At 47.1% G+C, this 18,953-nt stretch overlaps 1 protein-coding gene across 2 annotated transcripts in view; it reads right to left on the bottom strand.

The window, feature by feature from the left end:
• ZFYVE26 (zinc finger FYVE-type containing 26) overlaps positions 1 to 18,953 on the bottom strand; it is a gene marked incomplete at both ends in the record, with an annotated part of 77,378 nt that overhangs the window by 15,119 nt on the left and 43,306 nt on the right. For both annotated transcript variants that reach the window (XM_080706976.1, XM_080706975.1), the window contains 10 exons: positions 1,596 to 1,814; positions 3,486 to 3,695; positions 3,949 to 4,096; positions 6,229 to 6,449; positions 8,830 to 8,966; positions 9,622 to 9,653; positions 12,018 to 12,154; positions 13,433 to 13,596; positions 17,583 to 17,681; positions 18,372 to 18,618. In XM_080706976.1, the coding sequence (XP_080563102.1) occupies positions 1,596 to 1,814; positions 3,486 to 3,695; positions 3,949 to 4,096; positions 6,229 to 6,449; positions 8,830 to 8,966; positions 9,622 to 9,653; positions 12,018 to 12,154; positions 13,433 to 13,596; positions 17,583 to 17,681; positions 18,372 to 18,618 (1,614 nt within the window). The remainder of the gene's footprint in view (positions 1 to 1,595; positions 1,815 to 3,485; positions 3,696 to 3,948; positions 4,097 to 6,228; positions 6,450 to 8,829; positions 8,967 to 9,621; positions 9,654 to 12,017; positions 12,155 to 13,432; positions 13,597 to 17,582; positions 17,682 to 18,371; positions 18,619 to 18,953) is intronic.

An 18,953-nucleotide genomic window follows, 5' to 3' on the forward strand; every position in this document is an offset into this window, starting at 1 on the left:
GGGGCATTCTACTGAGGATCTCACCAAATTGGCTTCAAACTTGCAATTCTCCTGTCTCTGTACTGAGATTTCAGGTGTGTACCACCACGCCTGGCTCTGCATGATTTTCAAGAATCATGTGCCTTAGTAGCTAAGACACAATAGGAAGCCAAATACGATGAGAACATTTCCATTCAATCTCCTGTAGGTGTTTGGTTACCACAATCTCAGAAGATATGTCTCCTGGCAAACTTTCATCGGCTGCTGTTTTTTTTTTTTTTTTTTTTTTAATGTGTCTGTGTGTGTGTGTGTGGGGGGGGGTAACCAGGGGCATTCTACTTCTGAGCTATACCCCCACCCCTACTTTATTCTTTATTTTTGAAACAAGGTCTCACTAAGTTCCCGAGGCTGGCTGTGAGCCAGCAATCCTCCTGTCTTAGCCTCCTAAGTCGTGGGCCACCATGTCTGGCTTGGCTGCTATTGTGATTTAAAGCGACTAGATGATATTAAAGTTTACCTTGAGCTCCTTTAATTTTCTATGAAATTTCATAAATATCAGTTTCTCAGAATGTTATTATGGGATATTTGGATTAAAAAAGAATATTAAAAAATAGTGTTAAAGTAGGACATGGTGGCGCATGCTTGTAATCCCAACATTCGGGAGGCTGAGACAGGAGGATCGCGGTTCAAGGCCAGTCTCAGCTACTTAGTGAGGCCCTTTGCAACTCAGTGAGACCCTGTTTCAAAATAAAGAATAAAAAATAGGGCTGGAGGTGTAGTTCAGAGGTAGAATGCCCCTGGGTTCCAGCCCCAGTACTGCCAGAAAGAAAGAAAGAAAGAAAGAAAGAAAGGAAAGAAAGAAAGAAAGAAAGAAAGAAAGAAAGAAAGAAAGAAAACATTAAGCTGTGTGCAGTGGCTTATGCCTCTAATCCCATTTCTTGGGGGTCTGAGACAAGAGGATCACAGGTTTGAACACAGGCTCAGCAACTTAGCAAGACCATGTTTCAGAGCAAACAATTTAAAAAAGGGCTAGGGGTATAGCTCAGATGTAGAATGCCCCTGAATTTAATCCCCAGTACAAAAAAAGAAAAAAAAGGGGTGGGAGTTTAGAAGGCCTGGTGAAATGGAGTCCTGACTGCAGTGACTTCAGAGGAACACTGTGCTTTGGTGGTGCCAGGAGCGAGAGAAAAACAGGTGGCGCTCACCCTCCTTCAGCATGCTCCCAGGGTCTGTGTCATGGGTGCCCCTGCCCTTGCTGAGTGGACACTGTCCTAGGCCAGAAGGGAGGTGGGGGAAAAAGAGAGAGGTCTGGGAATGTGCCCGAGGCCACAGAAGACTCACGCCAAGTGTCTCATTGCAGACACCGTGCGCTGATTCTGCTATCAGAAGAAGGGAGAAGGGATGGCGTTTGCCACTGCTGGTCAGGAGGGTGACTTGGGATCTTTGTTAAGACCCATCACATACTCAGGGACAATGGTTGTGTAGATAGAGTCGAAATAGCATTTGGACCTGACTCTGCCAGAGGTGGTCTCCCAGCTCAACACTGGGTGAAGGCTCAGGGTGTCCACACGAGGTGCTCAGGGCTGCGCCCCACCGGCCCTGCGTGCCAGGCTCACCTTGTTGAGCAGGTGCAGCAGGGCTTCCCGCTGGCAGCTGTGCCTCATGTAGAAGCTGATGATGGCCAGGTTGGTGCTGTAGTTATGCAGGTAGAAGAGGCATTCTTGGTAGTAGGTGTTGTTTAAGATCTTGCCTTCAGGAATCACCTCCAGCGAGAGGCTCTGGGTCCGTAGTGTGGCTTCCAGTTCCTTCAGAGTGGCGATGTAATCATCATCTTGCTGACAGGAAGGAGAATATGAGAGGAAATCAAACTTAGTACATTCTTACTGGAAAAGTACTCAGGATCCAGTCTTAAGAGTGGAATGTGAGCTGGGCATGGTGGCGCACGCTTGTAATCCCCGTGCTTGGGAGGCAGAGACCGAAGGACCGCGCAGGTTTGAAGCCAGCCTTGCTGGCTTAAGAGACCCTGTTTCCAAATAAAAATATAAAATAGGTCTGGGAGTATAACCCAGAGGTAGAAGGGTTTTCAGGAACCCCAGTACCACCAAAAAAAAAAAAAAAAAAAAAAAAGTAGAATGTGTGTGTGTGCGTGTGTACTGTGGATTGAGCCACCCAGGGGCATTGTGCTTTGGAGCCACACCCCCAGACTATTTATTTATTTATTTATTTATTGCAGTACTGTTAATTGAACTCAGGGGTGTTCTACCTCTAAGTTTCACGCCCAGCCCTATTTCTTATTCTTTATTTTGAAAAGGGTCTCACTAAGTTGCAGAGGGCCTCACTAAGTACCTGAGGATAGCTGTGAACCTACAATCCTCCTGTCCCAGACTCCCAAATACTAGAATTACAAGCATGTGCCACCATGCCCAGCATATTTTTTGTTTTGAAACAGGGTCTTGCTAATATTCTGGGAGCCTTGCTAAGTTTCTAAGACTGTCCTTGAGCCTATGATCCTCCTGTCTCAGCCTCCCAAACACTGGGATTACAAGCATGTGCTATCACACCTGGCTTGTAATTTTTATTTTTAAAAAAAGTTCTGTGTTGTGTGTGTGTGTGTGTCTGTGTGTGTGTATTACTGGGGATTGAGAACAGGGGCATTCTACCTCCAAACTACATCCCCAGTTCTATTTGTGTGTGTGTGTGTGTGTGTGTGTGTGTGTGTGTGTGTGTGTGTGGTATTGGTGACTGAACCCAGGGCATTCTACCTCTGAGCTACACCTCCAGCCCTATTTTTATTCTTTATTTTGAAACAGGGTTTCACTAAATTGCAGAGGGCCTCACTAAGTAGCTGAGGCTGGCCACAAACCTGTGATCCTTCTGTCTCAGCCTGCCAAGTACTGGGATTATAAGCGTGTGCTATGACGCTGGCCCCAGCCCTATTTTTTATTCTTTATATTTTTATTTATTTATTTTTTCAGGTCTGGGGATGGAACTCAGGGGCATTCAACCTCCGAGCTACACCCCCTGCCCTATTTTTTATTCTTTATTTTGAAACCAGGTCTCACTGAGTTGCAGAGGGCCTCACTAAGTAGCTGAGGCTGTCCGCGAACCGCGATCCTCCGGTCTCAGCCTCCCGAATGCTGGGATTACAAGCGTGTGCCACCACGCCCGGCTTATTCTTTATTTTAAAACAAGGTTTTGCTAGGTTGATAAATCTCACCACTTGCTGAGGCTGTCCTCAAACCTGTGATCCTCCCGTCTCAGCTTCCCAAGTACTGGGATTAGAAGCGTGAACCACCATGTCCGGCTTTTTAAAATTTTATTGACTATCTTATCTAATTATATATAGTTACTTGCCTAACTATCTTCAGTGGGAGAAAACAAAATATCAAGTGGGTAGCACCCAAGCTAGGACGGACACCATTGGCTGACTGTGTGCTAACCTGCCCCAGGTCCTTACTGTCCTGGCCTCCTCCCAAAGCCGGGCACTCTGCCTGCTTTGCTCTTACCAAGGAAACAAGAGGCCTCACTGTGGACTCCAGGTACTCAACCACATCCTGGACCAGCCTGGATCCGTGACTCAGCTGGTTGAGGTCAAAAGGGGGCTTCAGACAGCGGCTGAACTTCTCCCGCGCAACCACAAGGTTCCCGGCCTTGAGGCAGGCCATGCCCCAGGCGTGCCAGGCCCCGGCGGCGTCAAGCCCGGTCTTTGTGGAGACCTGCAGGAGAATGGCTCCTTTTAGTGAGTGATGCTGTGTAGCCCCAGGACCAAGGATCTCCCCATGACTTATCTCCCCACAGCCAACCACCTCCCCACCACCCCGCCTGCCACTGCTCCCGTGCCGGCAAACCCGTCACGCCCTGGGTACTTCTCCATATCAGGACAACTGAGAGATGGCGAGACCAGTTTGCACGGCTAGGCATAGGCAGCTCATGACCGCAGGGTAGAAGTCGGCTTTGTCTGGGCCTCACCTCAACGCCCAGTTGGTAGTACTCAGCTTCCAGAAGCTGGTTCCTTAGCCTGGTCACCGCGGCCGGCTGCAAGATCTGATCCAGAGATGGCACGTGGCGATAGGCAGCCGCAACTAAGATATTCAGTACATCCACCTTGCTGATGTAACTGCGGGGAGGAGAAGGGCACGGTTATGAGGCCGCAGAGTGTCCTGAAGCAGAGCTCCTGCCCAGAGGGTTCTACTTCACTTTCACTGTGAAATGGGATCATGTGATTTGAGAGGTGGACACGCTGACACTATGAGAAGAGGCTCTGGGGTCGCACTCTTCCAACCCAGCCCCGAGCCCATGGCTCCGAGCCCTGGGGCTCAATTTACTGCCACTGCCTCAGCTTACTCGTCTCTAAAACTGGACATAGTAGGGAATTTTATTTATTTTTTCTTTTTTTGGTGGTACTGGGGTTCCCGGAAACCCTTCTACCTCTGGGCTACGCTCCCAGACCTATTTTTATACTTTTTTTTAAACTTGGAAACAGGGTCTCTTAAGCCAGTGCGGCTGGCTTCGAACCTGCGCGATCCTCCTGTCTCTGCCTCCCAAGCGCGGGGATGACAAGTGTGCGCCACCACGCCCGGCTTACCACCCTCATTTTCTAAAGGAGGAAGGTGAGGCCCAGAGTGGTTAGCTGATCATGAGGCGAGGCGCTTGGAGGTGGTGGAGCTGGGCAAGCTCTCTCTAAGTGTGTCTCCTTTACATTCAAATAAAATCACACTCCCTGCTTCCAAATCTGGTTAGGACCAGTGCCGAGAACTCCTGGCCTGAGTCACGCATCTGGGTGGATAAGTATGGAATTAGGAGTTTTTACTGTCAGGTTAATGAGTGGAGTCAGAGCAGGTTGTGCAGGAAACTGAGTGAGGCTGGGACATACCTTTTCCACGGCTACTTCCACTTTATTACTCAGATTCCAACCATGACACAGGGCTAGGCCCTGCCCCCACGCGCTATACAGATCTATTACCCAGAATTCCTGTGGTCACAGTGAAGTTCTGTGCAAGGCCAACCACTGGACATTCAGGGAGGACACACGTTCATAAAAATCCAGAAAGTTCCAGCCGGGCGTGGTGGCGCACGCTTGTAATCCCAGCATTTGGGAGGCTGAGACTGGAGGATCGTGGTTCACAGACAACCTCAGCTACTTAGTGAGGGCCAGCACAACTTAGTGAGACTTTGTTTCAAAATAAAGAATAAAAATAGGGCAGGGGTGTAGCTCGGAGGTCAAATGCCTCTGGGTTCCATCCCTAGACACACACACACACACACACACACAAAAAAAAAAAAAAAAATCCAGAAAGTTCCTCTGTCTTTTTTTGTTGCTGTGGTACTACAGATAGAACACAAGGGCTTTCTACCTCCAGACTACACTGCTAGACTTATTTTATATTTTATTTGGAAATAGGGTCTCACTAAGTCTAAATTGCTGAGAGCCTCACTAAATAGCTGAGGCTGGCTTTGAAGCTGTGTGATCCTTCTGTCTCAGCCTCCCAAGTACTGGGATTACAAGTGTGTGTCACCAGGTCCGGCTCTCCGTTTTTCTTTTTTGTTTTTCTTTTCTTTTTTCTTTTGGAGACTGTCTGAGCTACACCCTCAGCCCTATCTTATTTTAAAGCAGGGCCTCACTAAGTGGCTGACGGCCTCCCTAAGCTGCGGAAGCCTCAAACCAGTGCTTCTCTCAGCCTCCCCAGTATTGGGATTACAGGTGGTCCAAAGATACTATCGGTGCTTCCTTAAATGACTTTAATTACACATTACCTAATCTAAGCCTTTACTTTCTTAAACTCTGCTTTACAGATACACTCTGGCAAAGAGAAGGACACAGGCCTACAAGGTAGGCTGAAGACCTTTTGCCGCCAGCTGACAACATTTCACTGACATCATAGTGAGCTGCAAACATTTCGGCATGTCTTGGCAGAGAGGGAGGGGAGATGAAAAATCATAGTGGGGTCAGAAAAGAAGCTGGATAAAACCTGCCGCCATGTATAAGAATGGGGACTCCTAGCCTGGCGTGGTGGCGCACGCTTGTAATCCCCGCGCTTGGGAGGCTGAGACAGGAGAATCGTGCAGGTTCGAAGCCAGCCTCAGCTACTTAGTGAGGCTCTCAGCAACCTAGTGAGACCCTGTTTCCAGATAAAATATAAAAAAGGTCTGGGAGTATAGCCCGGAGGTAGAAAGCCTCTGGGTTCCACCCCCAGCACCACCAAATAAATAAATAAATAAATAAAAGAATGGGGACTCACTGTCGTATACCTGTCACAAAGAGCCAGGTCCTGGCTCTGGCCGGCTTTGACGAACATCATCTTGGCGCTGAACAGCAGCTGCCTCATGAGGTCTGTGAGCAGCCCTGCATCCACCTCTGGGTTGGCGAGGCCCCTGGACAGCCTGCAGCAGTGCTCGATCAGCTGGTGGCCACAGGCGACGCAATCCTGGTGCAGATTCAGGATGGCGATGCACAGGGAGGCACTGGGGGCCTGGGCGGGGGAGGGAGAGAGAAATACTCGGTGAGTTCGGGGACCAAAGCACTCTTCCATTGCAGCCATGTGGCAGAAGTTACCCTTCCTCTTTTCAGAACGTTGAATAACAGCCGGGCGTGGTGGCGCACACTTGTAATCCCTGCACTTGGGAGACGGAGATGGGAGGATTGCAAGCTACTTAGTGAGGCTCTCAGCAACTTAGCGAGACCCTGTTTCCAAATAAAGTATAAAATATGTCTTGGAGCCGGGCGTGGTGGCGCACGCTTGTAATTCCAGCGTTTGGGAGACTGAGACAGGAGGATCATGGTTTGCGGACAGCCTCAGCTGCTTAGTGAGGCCCTTTGCAACTCAGTGAGACCCTGTTTCAAAATAAAGAATAAAAGGCCAGGCGTGGTGGCGCACGCTTGTAATCCCCGCGCTTGGGAGGCGGGGACAGGAGGATCGCGCAGGTTCGAAGCTAGCCGCGTGCGCTGGCTTAGGAGACCCTGTTTCCAAATAAAAATGTAAAAATAGGTCTGGGAGTGTAGCCCGGAGGTAGAAGGGCTTCCAGGAACCCCAGTACCACCAAAACAAAAACAAAAACAAAAACAACAAAAACAAAACACACACACACACACACACACACACACACACACACACACACACAAATAAATAAATAAATAAATAAATAAAGAATAAAAAATAGGGCTGGGGATTTAGCTCAGAGGTAGAATGCCCCTGGGTTCCATCCTCAGTACCGCAAAAAAAAAAAAAAAAAAAAAAAAAGGTTGAATAACACTGGAGGAAGAAGCCCAAAATGCCACAGCAAAGTAAACGTGGAAGCAATTTCAGATGTTCTAAGTGGCACTACCCAAGCCCTGGGTGCCAGGTGGTGTCACCTTACAGAGAAGAAGGCAGCCATGCCCACATGTTACCTACTTCTTTTTATGCTATGGGGATTGAACCTAGGGATGTTTTACCTCTCAGCTTTCACCCCGCCTTCTTTTATTTTTTAGTTGGTAAAAGGATCTAGCTAACTTGCTGAGGCTGGCCTAGAACCTGCAATCCTCCTATCTCAGCCTCCCAAGTGCTGAGAGTACAGACGTGTGCCACCACACCGGCTTTTTCCTATTTCTACTTTCTCCTCCTCCTCCTTTCTTTTTGGTGCTGAGGATTGAACCGAGGGGCAGTCTACCTCTAAGCTACACCCCCAGTCCTATTTTATTTTTATTTTGAAATAGAGGCTCATTAGGTTACTGAGGCTGGCCTCAAACCTGTAATCTTCCTGTTCCAGCTTGTTATTTCTTGAGACTCTCCACGGTCCCCTCCTTTTTCTGGTCTCACTAATGCAAGCCTTCCTTGTTGCTGGCTTGGACTCTCTGCTTCAAGCCACAAACATGCTGCTGCTAAATTAATATTTATCATGCCTACTTGGAAGCCTTTCCTAGGGTTCTGACACCCACCAAGTAGAATTCCTTACTGCAGGATTGTGGTGGCTCTGCCTATAGATGGTCCTTCTCAATCTGATCTCTCACTGCCTGTCAACACTCTATGTTTCCTCTCCATTAACTTCCAGTTCTTCAATCATGCACTGGGATGTCTGACATTGCCTCTGCTCAGAGATTTTATTTTTATTTATTTATTTATTTATTTTTTGCGGGTCTGGGGATGGAACCCAGGGGCATTCTACCTCCGAGCTACACCCCCTGCCCTATTTTTTATTCTTTATTTTGAAACCGGGTCTCACTGAGTTGCAGAGGGCCTCACTAAGTAGCTGAGGCTGTCCGAGAACCACGATCCTCCAGGTCTCAGCCTCCCGAATGCTGGAATTACAAGCGTGCGCCACCACGCCCGGAAGATATTTTAGTTTTGTATCCTGTCTCCCCTCTATGCTCACTTCCCTGCTTGTCATGCTCCTACTCCTCCTTTCAAGGCTCTTCCTTCCTTCCTTCTCCTCCTCCTCTTCCTCCTTCTTACTATACTGGGATTGAACCCAGGGGCTTCTCCCTCTGAGTTATACCCCCAGTCCTTTTAATTTTTTGTTCTGAAATAGGGTCCCCCAAGATTGCTGAGAGTCTTGTTACATTGCTGAGGCTGTCCTCAAACCCGAGACTCTCCTGTCTCAGCTTCCCAAGGACTGGGATTACAGGCATGCGCCACCATACCAGGCCCTCCGAGGCTCATCTTAAATGCCATCTCTTCCACGTAGCCCTTCCTGGGCTCCTGTTGTGCATTTTTCGAGATTCTCCTCCTTTTCTGCCTTGACTGGTTACTTCTCTCAGCTGCCATATTATTATCAGAAAGCAAGCGAGGGCATGGCCGTGTCACCCTGCGTTTCCTGCCATACAGTAACGCGTCATAAAGAAACTTAAAGAGCTGCCGCATTTATTGCCATTACCTGCTCGTAGTAAAATTCACTCCGCACCAGCTCATTCTCCTCCTCGCTCAGACTCAGAATCCATTCCACCTCCACTGCTTTGGGGACCCTCACCACAGCTGAATACGGGGGGCTTTCGCTCTCGGAGCCGGCTGACACTGTGAAGAGAATCGTCACGCGTGTGTCAGTCACAGGCTGGCAGCTCAGCCTGGCCAGTCCAGGGAGCTGGCGCGAGTTGCTTGCTTGCTATCTGAGGCCCCTTTCTCAAGACCCTTTTGTCTCCTTTAGAGACTCCACTGAGCACCTCAAAACTCCTTTCCCAGGCAGAGACCTGGGGCGAACGTCACGGTGTTTGTCACATAACTGCTTCACGAGAGAAACCCTGAAGGTGCGCGCTTCTCCAATGGATGGCTGAGCCACTGGGTGCTCTGAAACTGACCGGCTGGGAAGGAGGTGGCCACACTGCTACCTGTGATTTCCTAAGGGGAAGGAGGGATCAACAGGTAGAAGCAGGGTGGCGAAGGGGAACCTCGGAAAAAGAAAGAAAGAAGAGAGGAAGGGAGGGAGAGAGGAAAGAACCTACAAAGATCAAGGACCAAATTCATTGGCCGGGGACCCTCTCAATCCTGGAAGCTTATGGGCCCCTGTGGTAGGTTAATATGAGAACTTCAAGGAAAACCGACTGATAGAAGGGCCAAGAATTTTCACTGGCAAACAAAATGGACTGACTTGCCACTGAATGTATCAGTCGTAGTGGAGAGACTGAAGACAGAGGCAACTCGAGCACATGAACAGTCACAGAATGTGACTTACCTTCTGACTGGCCTCGCTTCTCCTCTGGTACACTGGAGACAGAGAAAGGACAATTAAACGCCTGAGTCATTCCTTCTCCTCTTTGTTTAGAGCTTAGTGTATAGCTGACATTTACTCTATTATTCAAGTGAGATTATCAGAGAATCATCCAGAAGAAGCCTTTTCTCTCCTTCACCTTCCACGGTCAAACCTCATGATGTCTTGTTCAACTCCTAACCACCCTTCAAAATGGCCCCATCTCTCTTCATCCCTGACTGGGTGAGAGCCCTTGTACCACTAGAGTCTGCAGTAGCTTTCCCATTGCTCTGCTTGATTCTGTCCACCTATTTTTTCTACTTTGCAGCTGGCTGAGAACCTGTAATCCTCTGGTCCCAGCCTCTCAAGTACTGGGATTACAGGTATGAGCCTCCACCTGCTAACAGCAAACTTTTAAAAATGCAAATATGGCCGGGCGTGGTGGCACACACTTGTAATCCCAGCATTTGGGAGGCTGAGACCAGAGGATTGTGGTCGAGGACAGCCTCAGCTACTTAGTGAGACCCCATTTCAAATTAAAAAAAGAATAAAATATAGGGCAGGGGTATAGCTCGGAGGTCGAATGCCCCTGGGTTCCATCCCTAGGCCTGCAAAAAGCAAATCTGTTCGCTCCTGCCTAAAATCCTTCAATAGGAGGGCAGGCATGGTGGTGCACACTTGTAATCCAAGTACTTGAGAGGCTGAAACAGGAGGATCTCCGGTTAGAAGCCAGCCTTGGCAACTTAGCAAGGCCCTCCACAACTCAGCGAGACCTTGTTTCCAAATAAGAAATAAAACTAGGCTGCGGGTGTAGCTCAGAGATAGATTGCCTCTGGGTTCCGTCCCCAGTAGTGCAAAAAATTTATATCCCTCAGTATGTCCTCAGGGTAAACATATCTGACATCCATCTAGCTGACAAAGCCCTTTATGATTTGGCCTGGCTAAACCTTGGGGGCCATATCTTGCTATCATAACCTATGCTCAAGCTCTGAAAGCCTTTTCTAGTCTTGCTGGTGCCACAAAGCAGCAAGTTCCAGCGCCACAAGTCAAGTCTCAAGTTTAACACCTGCATGAGGATCGGGCTGGTCAACCCTGGCCCGTGACACCAGACGGCAGGCCATTGCCCAGGTCTCACTGATTCAGCTGCCAGTTGTAAGCCCAGGCTCCAATGGCCAGAACCCTAACCTCTCACTTATCTATTAACAGTTTTTCAAAGAATCTACATTTTTTCCTGCCTCTGCCTTTGTAGGTATTACACCCATTTCTGCACATGTCCCTGCTAACTCCTCATTCTCTAAGGTTCGTCCCTTACAGGGCACTTCTAGGAAATCCTCCTGATCATCTGGGCTCAGCTGTGGGTGCCACCACTACTGCGTGTATCCAATTATCTTGTGGTGTGTTTTCTGGCCAGATCCCCAGTAAAATGGGAGTTCCTTTGGTGCAAAGTGATTACTGTTAACCACTAACCACTTGATTTCAAAACATTAACTGCTGACTTCAAATCTTAGCTGAAGGAAGTATAGGTAATTCCTGTCTCACACCCAAGGGAGGGAGGCAGTAGCATGCCAAGGTCCAGAAAGTCCAGACTCCATAGGATAAGCATGATATGTCCTCCCTCTTATGCAATCAGTAATCATCATGGCAAATAATGACCCAAATGTTCATACTAAAACACACAAAAGTGCTACTGAGCAGAATGTGAAATCTGTTAGGGAACTAAAATATAAAACATGGAGAATTCAAAGTAATTTTTCTTTGGCTCCTATTCCCAGGTGCTCTGGGAGTCTTGGTTTCACAAGCTCCTTGACTACTGTAAGTGGTGGAGAAACCTGAGCCACCTAGAGTCAGCAAACATGGTCTTCATCTGTCTTGCCAGATGAACGAGCAGTTTCTGACCTTTAGCTGCAGGTGAACTGTGCGTGGGAAAGCGCGAGGGCTCGTTTAACTGTGGCAAACAAGCCAGGATGACTCCCTACATTCGAGCTGGTGCCAGTGATGCTTGAACATTCAGCAGGAGTGGACATGTCCCTCTGAGTCCAGCTGAGACCAGCTGAAGCAAGAATGGCCAGAAAACAGGGGAGATGGTAAAGGAAAAGGAGTGGCCTGAGCCTAGAGGAAGGCGGAAGGGCCGAGCACCTGATGTCAGAGAGAGCAGCAGGCGAAGACCTTGAACACGGCTTCAGCTGTGTTCTCCCCCCTTCCTCTAAGAGAAACTAGTCCTCAAGCATTTCACTGTGGTGTTATCATCACTACAGTGTGAATGTTAAACATATTTGGAAGTATTCCAGATTTGAAACACTCTCCCTGATGAGAGCTGTAAGTGTAAGGACCTGGGGAGGGTGCAGTGGCTAATAACAGCGTGGGCGCTGCAGGGCACTCACTCGTGGTTGTAGTAGTCGTAGCACTGGTCACACACGCGAGTAGGGCTCTCTCTGCAGCCTTCCACCACCATTTTCTTAGTGGAGCAGGAACCGCACACCAGCCGGCCACAGCGGCGACAGTGATGACGTCTGTTAAACTGAGGAACGCCATTGGGGTAGAAGGGACAGGGAGGAAGCCAAGGTGAGGCGCGACGATCCACTTAATGCTGGGTTCTAGTCACCTCTGGCTTGTGCCTCTATTGAAAAGAGCCTGCCTGAAAAGAGCTGCTGTTTTGAGCCATTCCTCGGTCGATGGGCAAAGGTTCCAAATCCTGCACAGTTTTGCAATCAATAGCTCCTGACACTTTTACTTGTGTATGGAGGCAACATGTGGGGGAGGGAGTGAACTTCTTATCAAGGGAGGATCTATTTCTCCACTGTACTGATGATGATGACAATGTATCCTCTTTCTAAATGTTTTACAAGTACTGCCTTATTTCTACTTTTTTTGGGGGGGGGTACTAGGAATTAAACCCATGGGCATTCAACCTCTGAGCTATACCCCCAGACTCATTTCTTTTTCTTTGAAACAGGGTCTCCTTAAGTTGCTGAGGCTAGCCTCAAACTTGTAATCCTTCTGTCTTAGCCTCCCAAATCCTGGGACTACAGGCATGGGCCACCATGCCTGGCATACTACTTCATTTCATGAGAAGTTGATAGACACTTTCGACCTTTTATAGGACTAGGAGACAGACATAGAGAAATCACATCACCATTGTTTTATCCACACTGCGCTAATCTGCCAGGTAGTGTGGTACCATTTGTTATCGTATTTAGTCCTATCAGCTCCATGAAGCTAATTGATAGAATATCCCTAGTTTTCAAGTGGACATGTGAGATTGCTCTTGAAGGCAGGAACCAGGTCCTGTTTTTCTTGAGCCAGCTCATATAACCATAACCAGGTCACCTGTCTTATGTGAAAGACACGGGAGCTAGAAATAAGACCCCCTGATTCTCTGTGACTCCCCTTGCCTCTTTTTCATTGTCTCATGAGAATGGCAAGCAGTTTATAGTTGAAGGCTATTTGGTGGTACTGGGATTCCTGGAAGCCCTTCTACCTCTGGGCTACACTCCCAGACCTATTTTTTATATTTTTTTATTTGGAAACAGGGTCTCTTAAGCAGCCTGATCCTCCTGTCTCCGCCTCCCAAGCGCGGGGATTACAAACGTGCGCCACCAAGCCCGGCGTTGAAGGCTATTTGAAGCCAGAGAATACACGCTGCTTAGGTCAAAGTTAAGTCCAACGTCTTAGGTTTGGTAGTTCTTCTGAAAATCCCACCATCCTCCTGGGGACAGGAGGTGACCATGAACTTAGGCTCGTGACCCGGGGCTTTCCTTTCCTTCCCCGAGGTCCTTCTGAGGACCTCACCGCTTACCATGGTGAAGTGCTCACTGCGGCAGACCATGCAGACACTCTCGGTCTCATCTGGTACCCACTGGTCCTTGGCAGGGGGTGTCGCTGGTGGCACAAATTCCGGCAGGGGCTGATTCTGAGGGCAACTCCTTTCCCTTGGACTGGGAGAATGTGCAATGGAGACACCTGGGAGCCAGGGATCAGAGTGAAAGGTGATCAATATTTCAGTTCATAAATGTAGAGGGAAAAATAGAATTTCACCATTTTACCAAGTCCTGTTGAAATAATAGATCCAGCTAATGACCACTGGTGGCTACTTGTGTCACAAAGGAGAGATAATGGGACACTGTGTGCCTGCTACTGGAAATGTACAACAAAACCTATCAAACAGAATTACCAAAGATCTATGCCTCAGTCAAAATAAGCTTATAGATCTAACTACCAGTGTACTAGAAATTTAGGGAATGGAACTCAGATTGTCCTAAGGAAGTAGCCAGCAAAATCTAGCATGCAGGAGGCTGTATGGACAAATGACCTTAGTTTCCTCAAACAAGAGATGAAAAAAAAAACAAAACAAAAAGAAGTGTGTGTGTGTGTTGGGGGGACTACTGCTTAAAAAAAAAACACTTAAGAGATATTTTAGTTAAATGCTCTGGACATTATTTAGATCTAGAAAACCAATTGTAAAAAAATCTTTATGAAGCTGGGTATGGTGGCCCCTGCTTGTAATCCAATACTTGGCAGGCTGACACAGGATTGCAGGCTCATGGTCAGCCTCAGGAACTTACTGAAGCCCTCTGCAACTTAGTGAAACCCTGTTTCAGAATTAAATAGGGCTGGAGGTGTAGCACAGAGGCTGAATGCCCCTGGGTTCCATCCCTAGCACATATATATATTATTTTTACAATATGTATTATATATAATCTTTCTATGAGATAACTAGATAAATTTGAATACTGAATGAATATTAATAGTAATAAATCACTACTGGCTTTTAGTTATGACAATAATATTATGAAATGTTTAAATAAAAATTCTTATCTTTTATAAATTTATAAATTTATATAGTTTTTTTGTGCTATTGGGGATTGAACCCAGGGTCATTCTACTACTGAGCTATATCTCTAGCCCTATCTTATTATTTTTTTTAAATTTTGAAACAGGGTCTTACTAAGTTGATGAGGCTGGCCTTGAACCTTCGATCTTCCCGTCTCAGCCTCCTAAGTGCTGGGATGAGTGGTACGCATCACCATGCTTGGCACATTGAAATATTTATAAATGAACACACCCCCCACAGGCTGCCCTGTGCAGATGTAGCTGCTCCTGCGAGTCTAGGTCATTCGCTCCATTCTGCTGGTTATTGTGAAGCACGACTGGTCTCAAAGTATGCACAGGAAATCCAGTGTCCGCTTCATGGTATCTAAGGACATTTATTAAACCTAGCAGAGCAATTTTGACCAGTCACAGAAAAAACTAACTGAAAAATGGTGACTCTTAGCAGCACCCGGAAGATGAGACCCCTGGATCCTGTCCCCCTGACCCTTTGGCAAAGCGACCGCCGAGCTTCTTCTGAGTGTGCAGGGGCTGGAGACCCAGGAGAGGAGAAAAAGGGGGATCAAAACATGGCCTGAGGCTTCAAGAAGCTTGTTCCCCGTGTGGGTAACAGAACGGACATGAGGACTAAGTCCAGCTGATCCTCATTATTAGCGGATTTCATATTTGTGAACTTGCCTATTGCTACAGTCTAGGTGTCATCTCCAGGTCAATGTTCACAGTGCTTTCGTGGTCCTTCCTGCACATCCTCAGTCTCAACACACAAGCTCTCAGTCGAGGCTGAACTCACAGAAATAGGATATGAATTGGACATGGTGGAGCATTCCTAAAATCTCAGTTCCTGGGAGGCTGAGACAGGAGGATTGCAGATTCAAGGGGAGCCTCAGCAACTTAATGAGACCCTGTTTCAAAATAAAAGAAAAATAATGCCCGGCGTGGTGGCGCACGCTTGTAATCCCCGCGCTTGGGAGGCAGAGACAGGAGGATCGCGCAGGTTCGAAGCCAGCCGCGCGCGCTGGTTTAGGAGACCCTGTTTCCAAAATGAAAATGTAAAAAATAGGTCTGGGAGTGTAGCCCAGAGGTAGAAGGGCTTCCAGGAACCCCAGTACCACCAAAAAAAAATAAATAAATAAATAAATAAATAAAATAAAATAAAAATAAAAGAAAAATAAGCCGGGCATGGTGGCTTGTAATCCCAGCATTCAGGAGGCTGAGACTGGAGGATCGCGGTTCGCAGACAGCCTCAGCAATTAAAGAGGCCCTTTGCAACTCAGTGAGACCCTGTTTAAAAAAAGAAAATAGTAAAAAAAATAGGGCTGAGGGTGTAGGTCGGAGGTACAATGCCCCTGGGTTCCATCCCCAGTACCACAAAAATAAAAAATAATAATAAAAACCCTGCCGGGCGTGGTGGTGCACACTTGTAATCCCTGCGCTTGGGAGGTGGAGACAGGAGGATCGTGCAGGTTCGAAGCTGGCTGTGCTGGCTTAAGAGACCCTGTTTCCAAATAAAAATATAAAATAGGTCTGGGAAGCCGGGCATGGTGGCACAGGCTTGTAATCCCAGCATTCGGGAGGCTGAGACCTGAGGATAGTGGTTCGCGGACAGCCTCAGCTACTTAGGCCCTCTGCACCTCAGTGAGACTTTTTCAAAATAAAGAATAAAAAATAGGGCAGGGGTGTAGCTTGGAGGTCGAATGCCCTGGGGTTCCATCCCCAGATCTGAAAAAAAAAAAAAAAAAAAAAAAAAAAAAAATTGGTCTGGGCGTGTAGCCCGGAGATAGAAGGGCTTCCAGGAACCCCAGTACCACCAAAATAAATAAATAAATAAATAAATAAATAAATAAATAAATAAATAAAATAGGGCAAAGATGCAGCCCAGAGGTAGACTGTCCTTGGACTCAATCCCCAGTACCAAAAAAAAATGTCATCAACAAAACAAAAAAACAAGTTAATACTTAAAATAGGGCTGGAAATGTAGCTTGGAGGTAGATAGCCCCTGGGCTCAATTCTCAGAACAACAACAACAAAATAAATAGAATCTACCAGAATGAGTTATTTTTAGAATTTATGAATACATTTTTCCTGGTATAGTGGTGTACACCTGTAGTCCTAGTACTTGGGAGGCTGAAAGAGGAAGATCACACATTTGAGATCAGCCTAAGCAACTTAGCAAGACCCTGTTTCAAAATAAAAAATAAAATGGGACTGGGATAGAGCTCAAAGGTAGAATGCCCCTGAATTCCCAGTAACTAACACACACACACACATACACACACACACACACACACACACACACACACACACACACACACCACACACACCTTTTTAGAATTTAAGGACTTTTATTTTGGTACTGGGGATTGAACCCAGGGACATTCTACCTCTGAGCTACACCCTCAGCCTGATTTTTTATTTTGAAACAGGATCTCACTGAGTTGCAAAGCACCTCACTAAGTAGTAGCTGAGGCTGGCCTTGAACCACTATCCTCCTGTCTCAGTCTCCCAAATGCTGGAATTACAAGCATGTGCCACCATGCCCAGCTTCATTTTTAGGATTTAAGAATATAGTCTATGTGAGATGTGTGTGTACATATTTCCCCTTATAACAAGAATTCAGGATTTACTAACTTAGTGTTTGTACATTTATAGACATATTATTGCAAACAATGATAGTCAAATGTGTGTTGAATCTTTTGGGATATACGAAGCTAGAATGAACACACACACACAGATATAATGGAAATGGAAATGAAGAGGCAAGCTGGGCGTGGTGGCACTCGCTTGTAATCCCAGTATTTGGGAGGCCGAGACAGGATTGCAGGTTCGCAGCCAGCCGCAGCTACTTAGAAAGCCCTCTGCAACTTAGTGAGGCCCTGTTTCAAAATAAGAATAAAAAATAGAGCTGGGGGTGTAGCTTGGAGGTTGAATGCCCCTGGGTTCCATCCCTAGATCGGCAAAAAAAAAAAAAAAGAAAAGAAAAAAAGAAAGGGAAAGGAAAGGAAGAAAGGAAGGAAGGAAGAAGAAAAGAAGGAGGCAAAATATAAGAAAGTCAGAATAAGGCAAAACTGAATTGGAAAATGGGGAACTCTGAAAGTAGCTCTTACCAGGAGTAGGAGTACCAGCCACTGCAGCAGCAGAGAACTCTGTTGATGACGATCTGGACAGGGTCTCAGGGTCTGAAGGCTGATGGACAATTTCCTGGAGGTGAATCACAGAATCTGTCGAGAGGGAAAATACTGACAAAATACCGGTCTACCGTAAGCATCTCTATTCACTGTGCCAGGGATTCGGTTCCAAGCTCTGCTGGTGCTGCGGCTGTCACACCATGATCTGCTAGGCGCCAAGAGAAGGGCAGAGGCACGTCTAGAAAATGCCATGTGCCTTAAACGCCTCTAAGAACCCAGCCACATTTAGGCTCATGAAGTAAAGAAGCAGACACTAGGATTTTACAAAGTAAGTCTAAATTTTCCCAGAAGGAAGTGAAAGCCATTTCCATGATGCACCAGGGGATTAGGGGATAAGAAAACAGCCGGAGGGAGGGAGATGTCAGTCCACACTTCTTCTTTCATTTTCTTCATCTTAGAAGTGGCTTAGCAAGTGATACCTGCTATGACTCTGGCACCAGGCACTTAAGGGCCCGATAATCAGGGTCAGACACCATTTCCAGCATATCTGTTTCCCCAAACCATTATGTTAGTATGCGTGCAGTGGTCATTACCATCCAACAGCCTTCTACTTTTTCCAAGACCAATAATTTTTCCTATATAATAAAGCGCTCTCTCTCCTGAAATATATTCCTTTCACTCCTGATCAATCAAAATTAATGAAAGAGGAGAGAGCTAAGACTAAGAATGTAGTGTACATTTCTTCCCCCAGGTGGAATCGCTTTCTAGGATGCTGGTAGTTACCTGACCGTTTCTCCCTCAGAGGGTACGGCAGGTCCAGGGCTTTTCCGGCATATCTGGAAAGCAGCGAGTTGACTTCGTCTGTGGTGAAGCCAATCTCCTGCCCAGGCAGCAGCTGGCGCAGGGTCTGCACAGCTACAGTGGCCCAATCCACTTTCATGTTCATCAGCAACTGCTCCAACATGAGGAGGGGGCTGGAGGACAGGTGGGAGTAGCTGGCCCGGTGCTGCTCGGGCAGGGTCAGCAGAACCTGTTTGGGCAGTAGATCCACAGAGTAAAGAGAGTAGTACACAAATTTCAGAAGAAACTTAAGATTCTTCCTGGGAAGGAGAAAGGTGCCAGACATCAAAAGATCCATAGCCCTACTGTATCTGGCTAGGAATCTCTGAGGAAGCAAGGCTGAACTCGCATCTACATCCTCCAAGTGGGGTACTCCAAGCACCTTGAGATAAGGGTTGGTAATTCTTTTCTATAAAGGGTCAGATAGTAAATATTTTAGGCTCCAGGACTCATAAAACTATAACTCTGCTAATGTAGCACAAAAGCAACTATAGGCCAATATATAGATGAATGGATGTGACTTGA

The sequence above is a fragment of the Muscardinus avellanarius genome (assembly GCF_963383645.1).
Source record: "Muscardinus avellanarius genome assembly, chromosome: 12".
In the NCBI taxonomy this organism is placed as follows: Eukaryota; Metazoa; Chordata; class Mammalia; order Rodentia; family Gliridae; genus Muscardinus; species Muscardinus avellanarius.